At 47.3% G+C, this 23334-nt stretch overlaps 2 protein-coding genes across 3 annotated transcripts in view; one reads left to right on the top strand and one right to left on the bottom strand.

Annotated features, from left to right (window-relative positions):
* Window positions 1-2505, top strand: part of FSIP1 (fibrous sheath interacting protein 1) — a 196943-nt gene extending 194438 nt beyond the window's left edge. For both annotated transcript variants that reach the window (XM_049613332.1, XM_049613331.1), the window contains one exon: window positions 1917-2505. In XM_049613332.1, the coding sequence (XP_049469289.1) occupies window positions 1917-1942 (26 nt within the window). In that variant the 3' untranslated portion in view covers window positions 1943-2505. The remainder of the gene's footprint in view (window positions 1-1916) is intronic.
* On the bottom strand, window positions 1990-17723 carry THBS1 (thrombospondin 1). The gene is made up of 22 exons (XM_049613330.1): window positions 17549-17723; window positions 16861-16956; window positions 16045-16604; window positions 15045-15120; window positions 14546-14745; window positions 14312-14434; window positions 13306-13399; window positions 11716-11889; window positions 11243-11419; window positions 10772-10945; window positions 10391-10518; window positions 10127-10279; window positions 9537-9755; window positions 8975-9082; window positions 8298-8457; window positions 8066-8184; window positions 6567-6801; window positions 6158-6385; window positions 5716-5987; window positions 5185-5282; window positions 4941-5080; window positions 1990-4103 (listed from the first exon to the last, which is right to left on the bottom strand). Exons 2-22 carry the CDS (start codon window positions 16925-16927, stop codon window positions 4096-4098), a joined length of 3513 nt encoding a protein of 1170 aa, XP_049469287.1. The 5' UTR covers window positions 16928-16956; window positions 17549-17723; the 3' UTR covers window positions 1990-4095.
* Between the last annotated feature and the right edge of the window lie 5611 nt (window positions 17724-23334).

The following is a 23334-nucleotide window of genomic DNA, read 5'->3' as shown; positions in this document are numbered from 1 at the left end:
GGTACTTCTAACAAGGATTGGTAAGCCAAATTTAGAATATAATTCAGATGAGATCAGGTGCATTCAAGGGATACAATATAATTCAACGCAAAGGCTCCAGAATTTTTTAAAAAAATGTTACCCTGATGGGGAAAGTGTTCTTATTAAAAATCAGTGTTATTATTTTAAGGTTCCCTCTAGACCTGAGTCTTTCCCCCAGAACAAGATCGAGAAGAAAAACTATGAAAGAGCAAGAGCTAGCTCCTATTAGAAACAAATTTAGGATCTTAAAATTCAAGTTTTTTTGCTTATGACTTGTCAGGAAAACTACCCGCACCACCTTTATTGTAAATCCCCACAGGACCTAAAGTTTATTGCCCTTTAATCCAATTGTCTCTAAAACACATGATCGTAAACTCTCTTAGCAGGAAAACTCTCTTAGCACCTTGATGGCATAATCTTATTTCTTAACAAGCCTTTTATTTCCGTACAATCTACCGATTTGAAGGTCAGTCTCAGAGTAAACACGAAGGATACCTGGGAAAATAGCTCCCGTTCCTGGACACTTTTTGTGTCCTATCAGGATCTTTACAGTTCCTGTAGGTTTGCTCCTTAAAAAGTGAATTGGGGTTGCCTGAGGGGCTCAGTTAAGCGTCAGATTCTCGATCTCAGCTCAGTCTTGATCTCAGGGTCATGAGTTTAAGCCCCGCATTGGGCTCCACGTTGGACCTGGAGTCTACTTTAAAAAAAAAAAAAAAAAAAAGTGAATTAGAATTCTCTCCTAAGACTTGCCATGTTTGTGCTCCTCTGAGAAGGGATGATGTCCTGTTTCAAAGAATTATCTTTCAGATCAGTTTTCCAAACTCTGTAGCCCTTTTTGATTATCTTATAGTTCTTTATTCTTCACCTAGGCACCATGAAATGATTTGGTAATTTATACTTCTGTATGATTATGCTGCCTTAGATGGGAGAAGTATTTTTTTTTCTTTTAATGTTTACTTGTTTTTGAGAGAGACAGAGACAGAATGCGAGTGGGTTAGGGGCAGAGAGAGAGGGAGACCCAGAATCTGAAGCAGGCTCCAGGCTCTGAGCTGTCAGCAGAGAGCTTGACCAGGGGCTTGAACTCACAGACCATGAGATCATGACCTGAGCCGAAGTCAGACGCTCAACTGACTGAGCCACCCAGGTGCCCCGGGGGAAGTATTTTTAGAATGAGAGGGAAAATCAACAAGAATCTATCTCAGCCAGTCATGTGTGGTGTTTCATGGACCCCCAAAGCCAGACCTTTAACCTACTCACAAGATTTCTGATTGTACTTGTTGTTATTAAAACTGGAAATTAGTATTTTGCTTTCATTGTTAGCTCACCCATACTCAAGTTCTGCTTATTGTAATGCTTTGGTCTTCTCTTTAAAAATTTGATACTTGATATGTATTTTTTGGATTTCTTCCAAATCCTTTTAGTCCTGTTTTTGACCAAAGGTAAATTCATCTTCTGACAGGTGATGTTTATAAAGTTTGGCCCAGTTTGGTAATGACGGTTCCTCCCTCATTCACACTTCTAACGCTTCTCGACATGTAATTGTGTGCTACCTATCCAGTGCCATCATGCATGGGTCAGAAAATGTAGCCGTGAGCATTGTGTGCGCCTCGCTTATATTTTTTTCCCTTTGTTTTCATTGTTCTTTTTAGAAACAGAACTGTACTCTGAAATGGACTCAACGTTTAATTACCTTTCTAAAACATAAAATTGTATCCTATTGGGGTCCACCTTTTGAGTCCTTGCTTTGTTTTTAATAGGGCAGGCTAATGTTTTGTTCTTATTCCACAAATGCAGCAAATGAGTTTTCCAAGCAAATCAGTCACCTTCAATTGGATAGAAACTGTCAATGTTACTAATATTTACTGTAATGTCTTGTGTATGTTGTATTGGTTTAGGAATGGAGTTTACCTACACCTCATAACAAAGCCAGTAGAGAACAAATAAACATGGATACAGTAAGTATAAATATAAATTTCCATATGATTTATTGTCGTTCCTTGTACGTAACAGTAATATACAAACTTACACTGCTTTTAGAATGTAAAATGGATAAAAATGTGTACAAAAAAAGCACATTCCTAGAAAAAGGTATTGGTAAATAGTAAAAACTGGGGGGTAACAAGCGAAAAACAAATCAAAAACAAAACAAGAACCCCAACAATTCTTCAATTCAGTGTGCAAACATTTTATAAAAATAGAAATACTAACTCTACAGGCAGTATTTCCTGATAAATTATTTAAATAGCGTATCTACACAATCTGAGATCTATTCCAAAGGCAATGAGAAAATAATTTATAAAAATAAAGCAATGGTATATAAGATAGAAAAAACATAACTTTCAGAAAATGTATTTAACATTTCAATGCTATTTCCTTATTGGGAATACTTTTCTGCAAAGAGTTTTTATACTATGTACAACATTGACTTTTTTTTTTTTTAAGGTACTACAGTAGCTTTAAGTTTGTAAGACACTTAAACTCTTTCTGCTTGATCCAAAAATTCTTTACTCAGTCACACAACAAATGAGGTAATATTTGTATATAAGTTTCACCTTTTTTTTTTTTTTTTCTTTCCTCTTTTGGAAAAATGAAAAAGTGTAGATGCTTTTCTTCTCCCTGGAAATAGGCACAAGGGATAGGGTACAACAGTATTAAAGGACTCTTGGCTTTCTTTTTCAAAGTTACAAACACTAGCAAATGGGCAACTGATTCCACTTGAAAAGACAAAAAAATCCCTAATCATTCACTCTGAGCACAAAGCAAAGAGCAGCCTGCTCTGCTGATTTTCCTTGTGCCGTTCTTGTGAGAGATTTGCTGATAAATCTCCACTACCTGCTGTCACTTTCCACGTGAAACCTAGATTCCAGGTAGAACAGAGTTAATAAATAATCTGTATTTACAATCTTACAGTCATGAAGACTCCTAACGAAGATGATCCAGATAGTCCTTACGCTTCTTCCTGTTCCATGAATAGTCTTTCAGACAGATCCTCCAGAGTAAGTAAAAAATAAATATTTTATATTGTAAAGTGTTTGTAAAACAAAAAAACCCAAAAAAACAAAAAACAAAAAAAAACAAAAAAAACCCCAAAAAACAAAAACAAAAAAACCAAAAACTACAGTCTAAGATAGTTGGAAAAGTCCATGACACTCAAGAAAAAAAGAGAAAAGGAATGTTTTAGTTGAGAATTTTGTGCCTTTCTAACCATAAAAATACAAGCCCGGCTGCCCGTCTCTTTGGAGGCAGCCCGGTGCTGAGATGGTAGGTTTTGTTATTTTCCTGCTACATCTGCACCAGCTACATCTGGAATAAAACCGACAATTTCATGGTAACCAGGCAGTGGCAGCCAGCACAGCCTTACAATGGTTTAATTCTCATTCCCTACTTTGGCCACTGCAGGTGATGTCTAAGGGATGGGGTTCTGGGAGGGAGTCCCAAAGCCAGTCTTTCCCTCCCCTCCCTGCTTCTATTTAAGTGCCTATGTACGCGGTTAATCAGCTAACACTGGTCAGCATCATGAAATCCAGCAAGTCTTTCAATCCCCTGAAAATGATTTAGTACCGAACATGTAACAGCTCCATGTTTTTTTCATACAATCATCTCTTGGGGCCACGCCCTCCCCTTAGGGCTTTGGCCCCTGCTCCTCCTCTTTCTAAGGGTCAAGCATGGTGGTTTGCCAATTCTAGTGAGTCCTCCCTTCTCCCACACGCCTGAAAACGCTTTGGAGTCCACTGCTCAGAGATGGCCTCATGCTAGCACCCTACCCTGACAAAAACAGAGTGGGGCAGCCACCTGCCCACTGACGTGGGGGATGCTTTTGCTTTTTGGAAAGCAAACCAACGTAATTATTTCTGTTCTTGGAAGATTGTCTTTGCATTCAGAGGCTGTATGCTGAGTCTGATTTGGAAAACGGCATTTTTTTGAGACAAGTCCCATATCCTAGGAGTCCACAATGATACGCAAGCAGAGAAAAGGCAGGGAGGAGCGATCCTAGGGGTTTTCTTAAGCCCGTGGTTCCAGAAGGTGCAACACCAGCATTGGTTAGGATCAGTCTTTTGATCAACAGTTGGATGATTAGGAATCTGTTCAATAAACAAACACATAAATAGATAAGCCAATTCATTCATGAAGGCACTAGTGTTAACAGTTAACAAATGAACCTTAGCGTAGCTCTACTTTGATACTGACAAAAGCTTAAGACTGTCCACTTATTAAATGTTAATGAGCTTGATGGAGCAGGACCTTCCAGAGTGTATGTACACTATGCTTTCTAAAGCCTTCAGTGTTTAGGGAGTGTTCCAACGTTCAGACTCAAAGATTATGTCATAATTTAAATCTTGAGTAAAATCCGTCTTTTTACTGACTGATCCTGGTAGGCATCAGGTCTTGGCCCAGTAAACATTAGACATTGTGTGGTAGGCCCAGCGCTGGACTTGAGGCTCAAGTAAGCACAGAGAGAAAAAGACTAAAAATAAACTGAAGTTCTAATGAGAATTAATTGAGCCCATCAGTCTGACAGTAGTATACCCTTTCTACCCTTAGACACAAGGAAAGGCTGGGCAGGCCCTCTTATGCTTCAATGTTGGGAATAAAACTAAGTAGTGTGTAAGGCACAGAAACAGGTCAAACTTGAAAGTAGTATTCATGGGGTCCAAACTGTACACAAGTTTGTCCAGTTTATCTTTCTACTGGGAATGAGAGCACAGAGACTGCTACGCAAACTGAGGTTCTGAACAAGGAGTCCAGATTTCATAAGCCACAGCCTATAGGCCTTGTTTTTATCGTGGTCTTCAACAGCAAAATAGAAATAACCCGGTCTCTAAAACCGTCTTTTAAACAGATGCTCCCATAATGGGCACTCTCAATACTAGTCTTAATTAGAGATGTCAAATGTGGGTTCACTGTATCGTTGCTCCTACCTCTGCATTCGTATTTCAGGTCGGAGAAGAACACCATTTCTTGAGAGAAGACAAACAACCCCAGTCTACCTCCAGCATAGGTTTTGTCGTAGATGGGTCCCGAGTCAGCCATGATTTTCTTCCCTTCGTACATCACCACTCTGCAGGGAAGAGAAAATCTCGTTAGTGACACTCCTAATTTTTGGCCGCCTCCTCCTTCCCCATCAGTGTGTGACTAAGTGAAATGTAATCAGCACCATCTTACCTAATGAAACCCGTCTTTGGTCGGTGGCTGAGACGCCATCTGTAGGCAGTGAAATCTTTCCAGCCTATGTGACGAGGGTCATGCCACAGAGTGCGCACCTGAAGGAAAAGGAAAAGGTTGAAACATGGCTGAATCAAGATTTCTATTTCATTCTATAGGAAGGAGTACTTGAAGGGTACCAAATGGGCCTAAATTAGAGGTCTGCAATGTTGGATTTTTTCCAAGACCTTTCATTTGATGTGTGGCCTTGAATCAAGGAATCATGATGTGTTTCCTTGAAACACAGGAAGCAGAAAGAGGAAGGAAAGTTTTGTTTGAAGAGGCTGAAACGGTCTTTGGATTTGAAGGGAACTCTTGGTTACAGGGAGCTCCCCTCTCAGAGGCCGCCATTTGGTTTTTACAAAGCAAAACTTAATGCTGGGGTTGCTGGGGCAGAGAACTTGATATCTAAGACTGCCTGGGGCTAGTCTTGGCCAAAGCACAGGGTCCCTAGTGCTTGTCCAGCACCTTCCTCGGGAGCCTTGTTCTCACCTGGCCGGGGGTGTTTCCCGTGTGCCAAAGGGCGTTCCGTAGGTGCTCGCCGGGCCCTGTTGTGGAGTTCACCACTTTCACAGAAAGGCCTGAGTATCCCTGAGCCCTAGTGGGGTTGGTGTCCCAGTAGGACTGGGTGACTTGCTTCCACATCACCACATAAAAGCGGCTGCTAGACTGGTAGCCAAACACGAATCCAGCATAGTCATCATCCCTCTCAGTGTTGATGAAGAAGGTGCCACTGAAGTCCACTGCATTAAACTCATCATAACCTAGAAAATGAAAATAAGGCCAGATGTGGGTTAACAGCTGCAGCCCTTCAGAAGCTCCTGGGTTACATTCCCAGACAGCCATAATACTTCAGGGAGACACATAAGTGCCAGGTTTTACATTTGCTTCTTTCCCGTGTATGCACTTGTCTTTTGTTTGGAGAACTCCTTACCTACAGCAAGTCCTGGATCGCAGTTGACAGTCTGGACAAGTTCTTTACCCTGATGGCGCACCACCCAGTTAGGGTCATTTTGGGACGTCCCTTTGGGATCTAGAGGAATCATCTGGAATCGGCGGAAATCGGTCTCACTGATATCAATGTTTTCGGGACAGATGTCATCGATGTCTGGCACATTGTCATGGTCAAAATCATCTTTGCAAGCATCACCTCGACCGTCACCTAAGGTCAAAAAAGGCAAGAATTCAGTGAAATTTTGAAATCTTGCTGGTGTCAGAAATTCACTCTCTTGTCTAAGTTGGCATATAGTGTTTTCATCCTCACAATTTTCCATTTGGTTTTGCTTTTACGGTCTCTGAGAGAGCCATGGTGTCAGTCTCTTAAAGTGGCTCCCCTAACTCACCATCAGAATCCTTCTGGTCAGGATTGGGCACGAGTCTGCAGTTGTCCCTATCATCAGGAATGCCATCGTTGTCATCATCATGGTCACAGGCGTCTCCCTTGCCGTCCTTGTCATGGTCAGCCTGGTTGGCATTGGGCACATAGGGACAATTGTCCAGGTTGTTCTGGTGGCCATCTTCATCAATATCCTGATTGTTGTCACAGGTGTCTCCGATGCGGTCTGAGTCAGAGTCGAGCTGAAAGAGACAGAAGCCAATGGTAAACTGAGGTATAAGTCATGACTGTTAAAGATGACTTACAGAAGATTCTCCCATGTTTAATATGGCCAGTGGGGTTTCAGGTCTGTAAGTTTCTGCCAGAAGAGAGCCAACCCTTCCAGGAGATTAAATGATATTAAAGAAATAAAATTTATGGTAAGACCCAAACTCCACAAACAGTGGACCCTCCGTGCCATTTGCTCTGCAACGTTATCCCAAAGATCCAGAACTTTATTGTTCTGGCCCCAAAGCTATTTATCCTATTGCTTTTTGTTTTCCAGGACCTCATAAGAATAAGCACTATGAAGAAAAAGCTCAATCTATCATTTCTATAATCTTATACAATTTTCTTTTTTAAAAAGCTGGATTCTGGGGTGCATGGGTGGCTCAGTTCACTGAGTGCCTGGCTCTTTATTTTGGCTCAGGTCATGATCTCATGGTTCATTGGGACAGGGCCCCACGTTGGACTCTACACTGACAGCACAAAGCCTGCTTGGGATTCTCTCTCCCACACTCTGTCCCTCTCCTGAGGGCTCGTGCCCTCCCTCCCTCTCCCTCTCTCTCTCTCTCTCTCTCAAAATAAACTTAAAAAAAAATTCTGGTTTCTAAGTTTCTACAACAAAGCATTTGAGAAAAGAAATGCCTTAACTTACATTGCTAGAAAATTATGGCCAATTACACATGAAAAGAAATATTTTCAGACATGGAATCTGTTCTGGCTCATGTATATTTGTAGCACTCTCTCACATAGGTAGAGAACAGAATGATCTGTTTGTCAGTCTTCAAAATTATCTGGCATTGCAAACAGGAATTTGAGCTTTTGCAAGTATTTTTAGTTGGAGGTTTTTTAACAGCCAGATTCTATGCTTAGCCATGAAAATGGTCATTAATTTTTTAAGAATCTTGTCTTCCATCGTCTTAGAAACGATTAACGTTACCAGAGTAGTCAGGTTTTTGCTTTGTGTAATTTATGTTGACGCTGGTAGATCACACAAAGTAAGTCACATGGACCTTATAGAAGACCAGAGTGAAGTTACAAGATGGTCACACGGAAGATCTCTGGGACTCTGCAAGGAGCTCTCATCAGGCAAACTGTGTGTATGAAAATACCACAACTGGGCTAGGAGACCTCAAAGAGCCATGGGCACAAAACAGTTTGAACTCTTTAAGTGCTGTTTTCTTAGAAGCCTAACAGGAGCTATTCCAGTATTCTCCTGGGAGGCTGTGCAAGGGGTCCACCTACCTGATCTGGATTGTGTTCCAGGGGGCAGTTGTCACACTGATCGCCGACCCCATCCATATCCGTGTCCCTCTGGTCCACGTTGTAGACGTACTGGCAGTTGTCTCGTTCATTGAGGATACCTGCAGGGAACAGGTGACCAGTAAGGGCTGGAATCTCTAGCCTCTGACGTTTTGTTAAGCCACGCCCCCATATCCGGGGCTGCAGAGAAGTAAGATGGCCCCTGGCACCTTACCATCCCCGTCGATGTCAGCGGCGCAGGCATCTCCTTCCCCGTTGTTGTCTGTGTCAGCCTGATCTGGGTTGTGGTTGTAGGGGCAGTTGTCACAGCGGTCTCCCACGTCATCCCGGTCATAGTCATACTGGGCTGGGTTATAGTGGAATGGACAGTTGTCCTGGAAAAAAAAAGGGAGTATTTTACAACACTGTCCATGCAGCCAGCTCCAGCCTCAAACCATATGTGTTACATACAACTGCAAAAATCTAACATTTTCTACTTCATGATCACTGTAGAAGTTAAAAACCGGAGCATAATGAATGAAAAACAGGTTCTCGTTTGTTGTGCGTCAGTGAAATGGAAATATAAGGACACCATCCTCGTTCTTTGTAGGCTGAAATAAATTGTCCTGCAACTCAGGTAAGAATGTGAAACATACCTGGGGAGCAGAGGGTCCTTGTTTATATATTGTCATTTCTTGTTCAAATTAGTGGGGGTGGGGATGGAAGGTCGAGATAAAAAACCAAAACCCTCATGTAAATATTCTCTTGGCAGCATCTAGGCATTACAACTACCAGCGAATGACTATTAGCTTCTATATACACATTTGGTTGGTTTTTCCTAGTACATGTACTGTAGTTCCATTGAATCCTACTAAGTAGAAGAAGAAAAGGACGACTGGAAAGCATCCTTACCCTGTCATCTGGGATTTTATCATTGTCATCGTCGTCATCACAGGCGTCGCCAATTCCATCCTTGTCATAGTCTTCCTGCCCGGAGTTGGGAAGGTTGGGGCAATTATCCTGGAAAGAGAGGACCCACATGACAGCTGCAGACCGTGTGCCCGGCTCTCGGCTCACGCGTGGGGCAGGGCCCCCAGACACAGCACACCGAGAGCGAGTCGGATGCTGCGCTCCCTGATGGGGTGTATTTTTTAACAGGAAGACAAGAAATTAAGCATTTTCCTGGGGGCATAGATCATTTGTAGAAATGCTGTGTGCTTTATGCGTGCTGGGAACGCAAGTCCCGCTCCACTGGCGTCTGGGAGAAACATGACCAACTCTGGAGCACACCAGCCAAAACGGTCTGCCCTGTGCACGTACTTGGCACCAAGTGACTTCATGTTAAGGATTTGTGCCCTTCTGCCTTTGTGTAATTTCATCTGTTGGTTTCATTTACAAACTTCAGGCATTTAAAATTGCGTGGCCTCTTCTATGGATCAGGGGAATGTGGATTCTTTCAGGAGGCAGGCTGTACCTTTTTGCAGTGGTAGGTGGCATTGGCCACGCACACCAGGTCCTCGTTGGGCCAGCCGTCCAGGTCCGTGTCCTCACCGCAGATGATGCCATTGCCTGCGTAGCCGGGCTTGCACTCACAGCGGTACATGGGGTCACTGTAATGGCCCAGGTAGCTGCACTTGGCGTTCTTGTTGCAGTCGTGTGTCCCATCTGTGCAGGGGTTGCGGGGCTTGCATACCTGGGGGCGACAACATCCTGATGTGCATATGCAGAGCCTTCGAGAGTCCCCAGATCCCTCTCCTCAGTGAGGAGGAGTGTGGGGTACTCTGTCCCTCCCTCTTCCCTGGCCCCTGCGGGTGTCCTAGCCCATCAGCTCACAACTTGTTCCAGAGCAGCATTTTCAAACGCGATGGATGATTTTTCCCCTGCTGGCTTTACAATGGGGTTGTCCTGTCCTGTTTCTAAAACCTCGACTGGACACTGAGCCTTTTCCCTATTTCTTGGTGGAGGCTGTGAAATGCCATGCCCGCCTTTCTTGGCAGTTTCAGTGAAGGACCCCCCCCCCCCCCCCCCAACACACACACACACTGGTCGTGTGGTCTCCTCTACCTGTTTGTTGGCGGTGGCATATTCCACACCCCGGCCGAAGGGCTGCGGGCCAGTGAAGCGCGGGGGGCAGGGCAGACAGTTGTAGCCCGGGTCCGTGTTCTCACACCTGTGCTCCCCGTTGTGGTTGAAGCAGGCGTCAGGTACTTCCTTGCACTATGGGAGAAAATGACAGTTTGCCTACTGTTCAGGGAACGCCGCCCGAGGGGAAGACTGCGAATTCAGCTGTTTTTCTTAGATCTAGGCACTCGGCCATCGCTTCCTCACCTCATCGATGTCTTTGCACTGGATGCCATTTCCACTGTAGCCGGGGGGACAAGCACCACATTTCCAGCTGCCATCAGGGTAACTGGTACACTTGACCCCAGCAAAGCAGGGATTGGACAGGCATCCGTCTGGGATGAGAGAGACAGGCAGATGGTGGGTATAAGCGGCTGTTACTGCCACGCTCCTCACAAAACAATACAGTGTGAAACATTGTGGGGAACATGTAACTGTTCACTTGTTGAGGGGACTCCGAAACGCCAGGTGGACAGTATAGTCAAAACGCTCAGGGCCATTCACAGCGGAGCATGCCCCGAATGCTGACCATGGGTTTCAGTTACACAAAAAACCCAAGGTGGTTTTATCCGGGGCCACATGACTCACCAATTGGACAGTCCTGCTTGTTGCAGATCTGGTTTTCTGTCGCATCACCAACGCAGTCCTTGCCTCCAAACTGGGGTGTGGGGTTGTTGCAGAGCCGGCTACGTGTCTGCACCCCTCCTCCGCAGGTGACAGAACAGATGTCCCACAGTGACCAGGGACCCCAGCCTCCATTGACTGCAAGAAAGTGAACCACATGCCAAAGTGAAGGTCCATTTTCTGACACCTCACCTCTCCTAGAAGACTCTCCTCACTTTGTCCGAGAAACCTCTCCTACTCGGACACAGGAGGACCACGTTTGTGAAGAGGGCCAGTTTGAAATGGTTTTCTGTTTTTTTCTTACAAGAAGCTGCTGAGCATGCAGGACTTGGCTTCTACTTGTTCCCGAGGAAGTAACCTTTCCCCCCTCCATGGCCCGGCAAACAGGAGGCCGTGGGTGCCCAGTCCGCAGGGGTGTGGCATGTTCTCACTCACTGGGGCACGCGTCTCTCCTGCAGGCCTTGGTCTCCCGAGCTTCGCCTTCACACGGCTTCCCGTTCATCTGGGGGCTAGGGGAATTGCAGAGTCGGATCCTTGTGATCACACCGTCACCGCATGTCACAGAACAAGACGACCACGGGGACCAGTGGCTCCAGCCACCATCCTGTTTAACTAAAATGCAAAGCTGATGGTTACAGGGTGCTTACCAGGGGTCAAGCTCTATGCTAACCATTTGAAATGCATTACCTAGGTGAAATCCTTAAAATAACCCTATCGAGAGCTATTATCCCCAATGTGCAGTTGAGGAAAGAGCCGCAGGGAGGGGAAGCTGTGTTCAGGGGTGCACAGGTGGGCAGAGTTGGGGTTCAGATTCAGACCATCTAGAAACTGTCCCCTTAACCTCTATGCTCTGGAAGCGGACAAGGACAAGTCAGCTCTCCACACTCCTAAGGGGCCACGATGCTCACATCTCTTGTCACACTCCTGAATGTGGCAGGTCCGCGTCTGGACAGAGGAGCCCTCGCAGCGGTTGTTGAGGCTGTCGCAGGAGCGACCGCGCTGCTGGATTCCGTTGCCACAGGTCACAGAGCAGGAGGTCCACTCAGACCACGGGGACCAGCCATCATCCGCAGAGTCGCTGGCTGCAGAGGAAGCGGGGTCATTTAGTGTGCGATCACCAAGATATGCTGTTGTTTAGACTGTGCTCCTCAGGACCTCCTTCCTTTGCCAGAGGGTGAAAGGCAAGGGGTTTCTTAGGCCAACAGCCAAAAGGTTTACCCCCTGTCATTGCGTTACAGCACTGGGGTCAATGAAGGCTCAGCCTGGGTCAGCACCGCGTAGCTTTCTCCCAGTAGCATATGTTCACCTATTCATGGGGTCTCCTTTCTCAGCATTTCTAGTGGCTTTCCCTTTCCTGACTGAAGAGAGCTTGGTAGGCATTTCTAGTCCCAGGCTTCCAAGACCAGGAGATCTGCAGGCAGCTTATACAAGTCACTTTGGACATCAGGGGATCCACAGACCATGTGTCTGGCAGGTGAGCTGGAAGCAACGTAGCTGCTCTTGGCTCTGCCTCCAACTCGGTCATGAGGTTAATCAGTGCGCTGCTCCTCTTACCCTAGCATGTGGGGCCTGCTCTGTGCAGATTTTCACAAGACAAGGGGTGTGTTTACTAGCTGCCCAGGCACCAGGACTAGGATCGCATATAGCTGTATCAGACACAGGACCGAGAATTTGTTTCTCTTGCCATCAGCTGGAAGTCTTCCTAGCAATCCCGGACTGAAGTCCAGGACTCCACGAGTCTCCAGCTGGCTTTGTTCCCTTGAGCCCACACCTGAAGTGTATGCTGAGCAGAAGCAGTTACCCAAGCCTCGATGAGACTGCTTGTCCTGAGCTGTGGCCAGTGTGGAGTGTGTACGTATAGGGGTGTGTGTGTGTGTGTGTGTGTGTGTGTGTGTGTGTGTGTACAGTGAGTGCTACTTTCCTGCTTTATTTCTTAGTTGTGATGAGGTCATTTTTATGACCTGTACATACTACATTCAATATTGACTCAGCAAAGTGATTAACTTATACTGCCCACAAAAAACAGAGGATAGGGTGTCTGCCGTGGAACAGTATGGTGTCTGGGAGAAGCTCCCAGGGCCCCGAACCTGCTGTCATTCGTAGGCCTCTCTCCTATTCCTGCAGGTAAGACAGATGCAACTTTCAGACCCAATTAAGTCCAAAGCTTGCACTACAGACCGTCTATTTCTCTGCTGAGATTTTTCTTAACTCTAGGCCATCGTGTTGAATTCTAAAAGGCAGCCAATTTAGAGCTAGTGCTGCTACAAATTCATCTCTCCTTTCTTCAGAGCATCAAGTCAAAATTAATAAGCTATACCAAGATCATTATCGCCTATATGGCAGCCAAGCCATCAGTTAACCAGATGCTGCAGCAAGAAACTGAATTAAAACACACAATGGAAATGGGGGTGGGGCTCTAGTGTCCTGTTCAGCGGTCCAGGGTTTATGGAGAACTGAGCTAGTCACTAAGGAATGGTTATGAGGTTTTAAGAACTTACGCCAACACCGTGGGCAGCATTCTCCATCGGGAACTGTGGCATTGGAGCAGGGCATGATGGGGCAGGACACTTTTTTGCAGATGGTAACAGAGTTCTGGAAGGCAAGAGGGAGAAATGGGTTACTAAGTGTGTGGCAGGCAGAAGTTTATATACTGTAACATTTCACGAAGAAACACGGTCCTGGGTATCAATGCTCTACTGGAAGGACTTCAGTACATCTGTCTGTCCTATTTGTAGCCACCATACTGTGGAGACCATTCTAGTGCTAGCTACTTGTCACTCCATGCCCTAGAGAGGTCTTTCTTGATGGCTACATAGTGGCAGAAGTGACAGCACAAAGAATTCATCCGAAGGGAACCACTGAACATCAGGAGTCAAGTCTTTCCATCTGTGTCTGAAAATGAACTCAAAACTCAGCCAGGGCTTTTAAATTTTAAAACATTCTCTTTATAGAGAAGAGATCAATGAGCATTTTTCCCGCTTCACATACAGATCTGGATTTGTATTTAAGCTTGGCTTTGCTCGGTGAGTCAGGCAAACCCTCCAAGCGGCTTCCAGTGGCACTCGGGACAGCTAGTGACAGACATCGCCAACAGTGCTATCGGAGGTAAGTAGACAGTTATGTCCTAACGGTGTCGGGCTAAGTGATTTGAACAACCAGTACTGTACTATGGGAATCTCTGGGTCATTGCTGAATACAGGTCAGGGGCTGGGAAAATAAAAGGAATGTTCCAACCAGGTCTTATTTACCTAACATTCAACACTTAGCCTTTGAACTAAACCAGGCAAATTAGATCAGATGTCTTAGCAGACTTGTCTTTCAGATACTTGGCCTGGGGTATAATTAAGACTTTGAAAAACATTCTGAGAGTTTCAAGATTTTATAGAGGTCACAACTGCGTCTGGAGAACAATCCATTTTGGTATCAGGCCATCTGGGTATTTCCCTAGAGACTGGCCCCAAACACATGCCATCAATTCGTATTTCAGTCTGTAACGATCCCCACCTGACAGCGACACTCCGTGCAGCTATCAACAGTCCATTCCTCGTTATTCCTGTACTGAACTCCGTTGTGGTAGCAGAGGGGAGGCCTCCTCAGCTCATTGGCCAACTCCTTGTTCTCTTCAGTCTAGAAGGGAGAGAAAGGCCATTAGTGCCTAACTTCATTTTCAGTCACTTGGGGTCACCTGCGATACACTTTCAGCGCTCATGCTAAAGGGCTGGGGGGAGGGGCACTGACCACTTTGCGGATGCTGTCCTGGAGCGTGGTCACGATGGTGCGCAGGCCCCTCAACTCCAGGACCATGCTGGACAGCTCATCGCAGGAAATGCCACAGATGGCTTGCAGATCCTTTGTCTTGTGGCCAATGTAGTTAGTCCGGATGGCAGGGCTGGAGCCGTTTACCACGTTGTTGTCGAGGGTGAGAAGGACGTTGGTAGCTGCCAAGGAAGAAAGCAATACAATGAGGAAAGTAATGGAAGGTCTTCACACGGCTGCTCTCACCAGCCAGCCCCTGGAGTTCCTACTTGTAAACACAGGACACCTGGGGTGAAGGACACAGGTGGAGGGGAGGCACATGTATAAAAGGGACCTTCAAGAGTGATCTAAAAGAGTATCTTTTAACCAGGTCACCTGGGGTAATTTAAGCATGACCACCATTACTTAAGTTTCTTAGCTTGGTTTGGGTGGCGCTTCCCCAATTTCCTCATATGCCCCCCCAAAACAGAATGGTACTCACAGCTCGAACAGCCTTTGTTCCTGAGGATGGCTTCTGGTGTGGTTCCGAAGACGAACCTCACATTCTGCAGCACCCCCTGGGGGCAGAGAACACACATTACTTGTCGAGTAGTGTTGAGTGGGGGCGGGGGAAATGGGTGGGAGAGAGGGTTTATGCCAGGAAAAGCACACAAAGGAGGTTCTAACAGTTTGAAAGAGCACGCTTTAAAGATCACCATGTCAAAATAACACGCCAACATAAACTGCCAAACAACTTCACCATCTTAATTGGGTCTTCTGCCAAGTCTTCAGTATTTTACAAGGAAATCAGTTTTCAGCCCACTTGGATACACAGGAAATGGAATCGGACACCAAGGACAGAGGATATAATGACACTCTCCAGTGTCAAAGAGTTAGATGTGGGAGTTTCAAAGCCCGGGTTGCAAAGATCGAGACGTTTAAGCAAGGAAGAAGCCGTGGCAGCAAATAAGCACTATTTTAACCTTTTTGAGAGCGGCTCCTGGGACTGGCTACATTCCCATGAGGAATCAAATGGCAAAGTGGTAAATACCATGCTCACACTACCCATTACGAGCTACATTACGGTTGGTAGAATGCATGTAAAGTAAGCCCTTTCCTTGCGAATAGCATATGAAGGATCTAAGGCTTGAACAGGCAGTTCTAGGAAAACCATTGCTTGCTTCTGTCAGTGGTTTACGAAGTGTGGTCCCCAGAACACCAACATTAGCTTCACTTTGAACTTGTTAGAAATGCAAATGATCAGGCCCCATCGCGGACACATGGAATCTGAATCTCTGCGAGTAGGGTGCAGGGTGCCACAGTATGTGTTTAAACAAGCGCTCCAGGTGTTTCTGATGCGCCCTGAAGTTTGGGAGCCACTGCCTGGTCCCCAGGCAGTATTTCCTATACTGGAAACCCTGCCTCTCCTGCTATAGCGCTCCTGACAAGTCAGCTGCCTAGCAGTCGAACCCAAGGACCAGGAACTGGAGAAGAGGCCTCACCTGGAAATTGTCATTGACACCTCCTTTTGCGATGCGGAGTCTGGCAACGTTGGCCAGGTCCCTGGTGAAGATGCTTTGGATGGGGACATCCAGCTCGGCGTTCTCCATCTTCTCACAGTCGATGTACAGCTGGGCCCTGTCCTCCTGCACAAACAGGGTGATGCTCTTCCATTGGCCGGTCGCCAGGAGCGCTTCTTCCACCGACACCACATGCTGCATCCCCTGCACGGTTAGGCTCAGGTCCAGGGTGCCCGCCTTGCCATTGGAGACCACACTGAAAACCTGGCCAGAGTGGTCTTTCCGTTCTATGGCCAGCAGTGTGCCTCGGGTCTTCTTCATCTGCCTCAGGGAGGCCAAGAGAAGGAAGCCTTTCTCTGCCCGCACAGCATCCACCAGGTCTTGGAACTTGTCATCAGGCACAGGGGGGATCAGGTTGGCATCCTCGATGCGGAAAGCTGGGCTGGAAGAGTCAGGACCCTTCACCAGCCGGCGCCCAGAGCCCTTCCGGGCAGCGCCTGTGAGTTCAAAGATGTCGAACACGCTGTTGTCTCCCCCGGATTCTGTTCAACAGAGGACATACAATGAGCCTTCTAGGCTGTGGCCAGGGATGGGGACAAAGGGACAGGGCGAACACTCTGGGCAACCAGTGAAAGCACTAAATAAACGCCATGGTCAGAGGAAAACTGCGTTCTGATGTTCAATCAGGGCTCTGGGGAGAAACAGCTAGCAGTGGAGAGCATGACAGGGAGGCACACGTGGGGTAACCAGCACCTTCTCATCTTCCCTCCCCTCTCAAAAGGTATCATACAGACTCACCTGGAATACGGTTGGAGCCACATACATGCAACAGGAAGAGGACACTGAGTCCCCAGGCCAGCCCCATAGTGGAGCTGTTTGTGCCCAGCAGGGAGCCTGTAACAGGAAATACAGATCCTCAGAGGCAGCCAAGCAGGGAGGGTGGGCAAAAACTGGGGGCTGGGCTTGGGGCCAGGGCCCTGGGGGATCCCCCTTTGGCCCCACATTTGCTGGAATGAGGGACAACAGTATTTACTTTGGACAGGACATCAGAAAGAAAAAGAATCAAGGGGAGGAGACAACGGTTTTAAAGTTGGGGGTGGCACTGGGGCAAAGACCAACAACTTGGGGACTTTCCCTTGGCAAGTCGAGGGTAAACAGTAGGACAAGGAGCCGCAGTTTCGGGGGTGCAGGGAGGCACAGGGAACTAGAGGTCTAGACGAGTGACAAAAAAGGTGTAGGGAGCAATGGAAGAATCAAAGAAAATCTTGTGGAAGGGGCGTCCTGACGAGTTGGTTTATGAACCCCAAGCGGGAAAGAATAGTTCTGGAGCCCTTCCACGAGAAAAGTCTCCCATCAGCTGGGAGAGACAGCGGGAAAAGGCGAAGAGGTATGAGATCCAGGGTCCACGAGGGGCTGGAGCCTCGGAACTCGAGGTGTCTGGCCAGGGCAGCACCCGGTCCTCGGCGGCCACCTGGGGACTCCTTACCTGTGTGCACACGGGTGCAGCGACCCGGAGCGGCGGCTAGGGAGCAACGACAGGCGGCGAGTCCCGGAGAGGCGCGGGGCGAGCGGGGCGCCCGAGGAGGCGGCGGCCGCTGGAGTCGGAGGCAGCGCCGGAAGGGCTCGCGGGAGCCGAGACTCTGCGGCCGGCTCGAAGGCAGGAGCTGGCGAGGCGGCGGAGCGGCGCGCTTTTAAAGGCGCGCTCACATTCCTGGGGATTCCTCTGGCCAATGGGAGGCTGCGGGGCAGGAAGCGGGAGGGGGGCCAGTCTGGGTTCCTCTCTCCGCCCCCCGCTGCCTGGCGCATAACTTTCCAGCTAGAGAGTGAAGGGAGGGGGGAGGCGGGGGTCGGGGCCGAGGAGCGGTGGAACTTCTCAGAAAAATAGGTGCTCGCCCACGCAGCCTTGGCGCACTCGCGCTCGGCACTTTGGATTCTGGAGTCCGGTGTGAGCGCCCCGAGCGGCGACCGGGCTTTGGCCGCTCCCGGGCCCATAGTGGTGGTGGGGGCGGGGGGGGGGGGGGCGTCGTCGGGCGGGATTTCAGGCAAACGCGTCTCCTTGAATACCTGGGCGACGTTTGACACTTGTGCACCGAGACCCTTTGCAAAGCCAGATGAGTCCGACGGGGTAAATGCGGCCAAGAGAGAACCAGTCGTTAAAGAAGTTCCCTCTGGGGTTATTTGGGGGCCCTCTTCCATCCACCGGGGGGGGGGGGGGGGTATGCAACCACGCGCTCACCCTCGCCCGCCCTTCGCCCGCCCCCCTACGGGCGCTGGGTGCGGGGCGCGTCGGCCAGCAGGGCGGTGAGCGGAGCTCGCGTTCCCGCTGCCCGTCGGGGCACATTTTCTGCAGCTGCCTGGCGCGCAGAAGGTCGCTTCTCGCCCCGGCTACGGCGTTCCCACGGCTGGCCGCTTGGGGGCGGCATGCGTATTCTGATGAAGGGCACCGCGAGGACGGCTTCTTTCTAGTCAGGAATGTTAAGGAAACTTACTCCTGTCCTCTTCCCCCAAGCCAAAACTGAAATTGTGTCTTGAAAAACAGTTTTTATGCCCACTCGTGCTTCTTAACGTGACTCCCGGTTGGAGGATTTGCGGAACCATCTGGCTCTGGGGTCTTAAACTATTTACAGAACAGACCCAGAAAGTAATACGTTACCCTCTGCCTATCATTTTATTTCCCCTTTTCCTCCCTCAACGTTCTTTTCATTTTTCAGCTCCCGAAACCGAGGTGTGGGTTACATTTCTGCGGTGCACCAATTGCCATGAGCGCGGCTGCTTAATGCTTCTGTCATTGGAAGTCTGGTCTCCAAACCACCGTCTCAAGCCAGCATGACTCCAGCTGCCTGGAATTCCATTCATCTCTTAGGGCCGGGATGTCAGCAGCCACACTTCCCCTGCTGTGGCCCTGCACTGTCAGGCTGGCCCTGAGACACAGGACGCAGGTAGTAGCCTCACCAAATAAGGAGCTGTGCCACAGGCTGGGGAAAGCCCTTTGGTTCACCTTCCTTCTCAGTCCTCACACCTGGCAGGACTCCTAACTGCTGGAAACGCCCACGACTTTGCCTTCATCACAAGGGCCCTGTCGCTTTTCTTGTGTGGGAGTGTTGTGTGACAACGTGCACGTGTGTGCAGATTGCGGCATCCGTGTTTTCTAGTTACTCAGTATACATCAAGTGCTTCTGGAAGATGACAAGTATGTTCCTAAGACACGTCTGTTGGTTGCTCAAATAATAACTAAACCTGACAGATAGATTTCACATGTTGAGAGACAGAAATAAAAGTTTCTATCGGATGATTCCTCAAATCAGATTCCTATTGTGGAAGTCATAGGTAATGACTCATCCAAATAGATCTGAAGATTCCAGAGGCAGCAGCCATATATGTCCCTTTCCTTCCCTAGCTAGCTAGCATCCTGTTTGCTCCTGGAGAGGCATTTTTTTTTCTTTACAATTGCCAATAATTCTTCATAATATCAGCTACTTAGGAACAGTGTTTGGAGGGATGGCATGCTGATGCCCCCCGCCCCCCATTCCTTTCGCCCACTTGCTATTTTTATACAGATCAGCTGGGGGCTTCAAGGTCTCCAAGAAACCCACAGAAGCAGGATACATCTTTTCTTTTATAAAACAATCATCTCCCCTGGGCTTAGCCACAAGGATAGAGTAAAAGCTCCCTGGAATGCCCCCTCAGGGCTAGCTGCTTCCGTGACTAAGGGACCTTAGGAATCCCTCTGGATTTTTCTTGGAACTTGGCTTCTTTCAACAAAACAAGAAGAAGAATTTCATCCTCCAACATGTTTTACGGCTACGAAGGTGACCTGTATGGTGGCAGGAAAGAGCTGTCTTGTCAAAGAAAGCTGACAGAGGTGTAGGGGTTATTTATCTCAAACACAGAGGCCTTCCTCAGGTCACAAAGGTCCTTCTGTTGGAAGGGACCCATCACGGTGGAAGGGGTGTTTGGGCAGCTGTTAGAAACTCACACACACTCCGGCTGCTCCGTGTGTGCTGCACATATTCCCCAGAAACCTAAATAACCTCTGGGAAGCTTTGAGAGAAGCAGGAAGGAAAAAAGGGTAAGAAAGCCTACACCTTTAATTGGGGGGATATTGTCCCTCTTGTGTGTGTATATCCACATTTACAAATGCTGGGATTTCAGGCCAATAATCTGACATGGACCTGAGTGATGGGTGTTCCAGGGAGACGGTCCAGTTCTCCCTTTGCCAAGTTGCCATCCTTGAGGATTATGTATTTAAAATTAAATTGTAAGGCATATGGCATTTTGCTGTAGGATTTCCTTTTTCCAAGTTCCCCTAATTGGATGTGGGATTGACCTAAAAACACTGCCAGTAAATAGGAGGAAAGGACTGTCAGTAATACCTAGTTTAAAAATGACATGCGATTAAGGAGAGCAAGATAATTGAGAAAAAATTTTGCTTATCTAGCAAAGAACAGCAAGGTGGGCTGTGATTTTGTGCAGGGATTCAAAAAAATAACATTGCAGGTGTTTAGCCGTGGAAAATTTCTTCGAAGTGAGCAGCACCCAAAAGTCGTGGAATTCTAGAATAGACCAAAATCATAGCATCTCTAAAATGAAGACATCACAGATTCATCGCCTCTGAATATTTTCCCTAGCTCATAGCTCAAAGTTGTTTCAGTTCAGCTGCCTTGATGGTCAGGGCCAGAGGGAAGTTTCCAACGGATTTTTCTTATTCTTCAGTCAAACAGCCATCCCCCTCCTTCATGAGATGTTCTCCAGTGGCTTTATGTTGCACTGTTTCTTCTTTCTGTGAAACTTTGAAACATGCATTATGTCTGCCATGTAACTCATCTGCTTACGTTCTTTAGTGTTCAGTTTTTCCGAATAACTTTTATTTTCTTATGTATAAGGACTCTATTGTAAGTACCCACAGGCTTGGGCTTGGGCAGGGCTGTAATAGTTGAATTGCCAAATCCCTTTGTGCGCACGTGAATTTATGGCACAAAAGGACTGGACTACCCACCACCTCCCTAACCACTTGTGCCATTTCATGTAGATATGCCGTAGCTCTTGGGGTGCATGAGGGAACTCCCATACATTGCAGCCCTCCCCACAGGACTGAGGCTTTACTCTCTGGGAACTGATCTCAGTAAGAAGGGGTAGAACTATTGGCTTCAGGATAACTGCCTTCACTTGATCTTAGCCAAAAGGCCGAGAAGCAATAAGGATAACTGCCTTCTCCACGACCATCGTCCCCTTCCCAGACAGTGATTGATTTTGGAATTTGCATGCTATCCAATTCTGGCGAAAGAAAAGTTTGCTGAAGGCTTCTGGGAAAAGTGCTTTCTTATTTTTGAGAAAGAGCTCTGTGAAATCAGGCTTTCTCTGGTTCCATTTGGATATGAACAAGAATGCGATAAGCGCTGTTGGCCACTAGGGGAGCCAAACTTAGCAAGAGACCAACGCTGGAGAAGAAAGAGCAGAGACATAAAAAGAATGTAGTATGTTAGAATACATTTTTGAGAATACATTTTCAATACATTTTGGTAGCTTTCAGGCTACCAGTCCTGAAGGCTGTCATATCTCCAGATTTCTCTGGATATGTGCTGCTTATTTAAGCCACTTTGTTCCTGTTACTAAGAACCACAAACGTCCCAACGCGTGCAGCTCTTTTCCATCTGTCTGAATTGCCTTTTCACTCATACTTTGCTTGCACCTCTTCTGGCTTCTTTAGGATAAGAGAAATGAGAATAGATCATAGGATAAAATATTTTAAGGACTCTGCACAGACATTATTCAAATGCTTTCTGGAGAAGTTGTGCCATTCTCTCTTTTCCTGTGCCTTTGCCAGCAGCCCACTAATTGCAGATACCCGGCACTGCTGAGATACACCCAAAGGAAAGGCTGTTGGGGAGTAGCTCACCCCGAGGGAAGGAGTTAGCAAATGGACCTGCTAGGAAATCGAGGACATGGGGTGAGAAGATGGAAAAACGAGGTGGTGAGATCTCTGCCTCTGGGCCCAGAGATGGAAGTGGGGAGGGTTAGCAAGAAAGGGATGTGAGGGGACTCCTCTTAGCAGAAATAATGACAGGCCTCCAATGCCATCTTTGACAAGAGACCCGTCGGTCCTCTGGGTGGGGGTGCAGGGCTAACTTGGGTGGATGGTGAAAAGCCTTGTGTTTCGCAGCAGCCTCTTCATCTCCCCTTTCACACTCTTCTCTCTGTCCAACTTTTATTTTCCGCTTTCTTGAAGTAAAACTGACAAGTAAAATGATGAGATATTGGCAACACACGTGCAACTTGCTGATTTGATATATGCACATATTGCAAAAGGGTTCCCTCCATCGAGTTAATGAACACATCCATCACGCCCCATGGTTACCTTTCTGGTGCGTGTGAGAATACTTACGTTCTATTCTCCTAGCAAATGCCAATTATATAATATCGTAGCATCAACTGTTGTCACCATGTCATGCATCAGATCCTCAGACCTTATACTCTGCGCAACTTTTATGCTTTATCATCTCAATGTCCTTCCGGAGCATTCGTGAGTATGGGCTGGTTTGGGTTTCAGTGTGGGAACTTTTTCTTTTCTGTGTTTGCCACCTCACAAGAAGGGTGCACTTCCAAAGGCAGCCTTACAGATAAGGGGAAGGGAAATCACCGGTCGATGTAAGTGTCATGCATCCGAAGAACACCTCCTCCCTCCCAGTCTCTTCATTCTTTCCCAGCGCTTGAAATCCCTCCAAAAATAAAATCCTGGAAATTTTTAAGTCAGAAAAAAGAGCCATCTAGTCCAGCCACTCAGTTAATAGATGACGAAGTTGGTTCAGAGAGGTGAAGTGACTTGAGAAAGGTCACAGAGCCTGTCAGTGGTGGAAATTCAGAAAACAGCTCTGGGGCCCTGACCTCCAGCTCAGTCTTTCCCTTGAAAGCACTCTGCTGTTCGAGATTCATTTCATATGGTTTCAAAGATGTTTCAGTATTAAAATCAGCAGAAGAGCTTTCCAATTTGCCTTTTACGAACAGGGTATGAGAGGTGGGAGACCAGGAGGTGAAGGGAAGAGGGAGGAGGGAAGGGCAGAGCAGAAGATGCTGAACACAGCTTGTTGACCAAAGCTGCCTCTGTTTTTCTTTCTGTTCTCCTCAGAGTCCCTGACTCTTGTGGTTTCCTGACTCTCTCCCTTGACTTTTCTGTAATACTTACTGCTGCTTCTGGGAGAGGTGCTACATTTTGGCTTGATGCTGGGATTGCCAAGTGCTTTAGAAATGCACCATCACTTCAGATTTACCCAGCCT

The sequence above is a fragment of the Panthera uncia genome (assembly GCF_023721935.1).
Source record: "Panthera uncia isolate 11264 chromosome B3 unlocalized genomic scaffold, Puncia_PCG_1.0 HiC_scaffold_1, whole genome shotgun sequence".
Classification (NCBI taxonomy): Eukaryota; Metazoa; Chordata; class Mammalia; order Carnivora; family Felidae; genus Panthera; species Panthera uncia.
Note: the sequence above shows the minus strand (reverse complement) of the source record. Positions and strands in the feature narration are given on the sequence as shown.

Excerpts from the sequence above, each read along its gene's own strand:
- THBS1 (XM_049613330.1), bottom strand. The coding sequence starts at position 16,927 with ATGGGGCTGGCCTGGGGACTCAGTGTCCTCTTCCTGTTGCATGTATGT. Across the intron at positions 14,746-15,044 it reads GAACAAAGGCTGTTCGAGCT|CTACCAACGTCCTTCTCACC; the intron begins GTGAGTACCATT and ends CTTCCTTGGCAG. Across the intron at positions 5,988-6,157 it reads CGATCCAGGACTTGCTGTAG|GTTATGATGAGTTTAATGCA; the intron begins GTAAGGAGTTCT and ends TTCATTTTCTAG.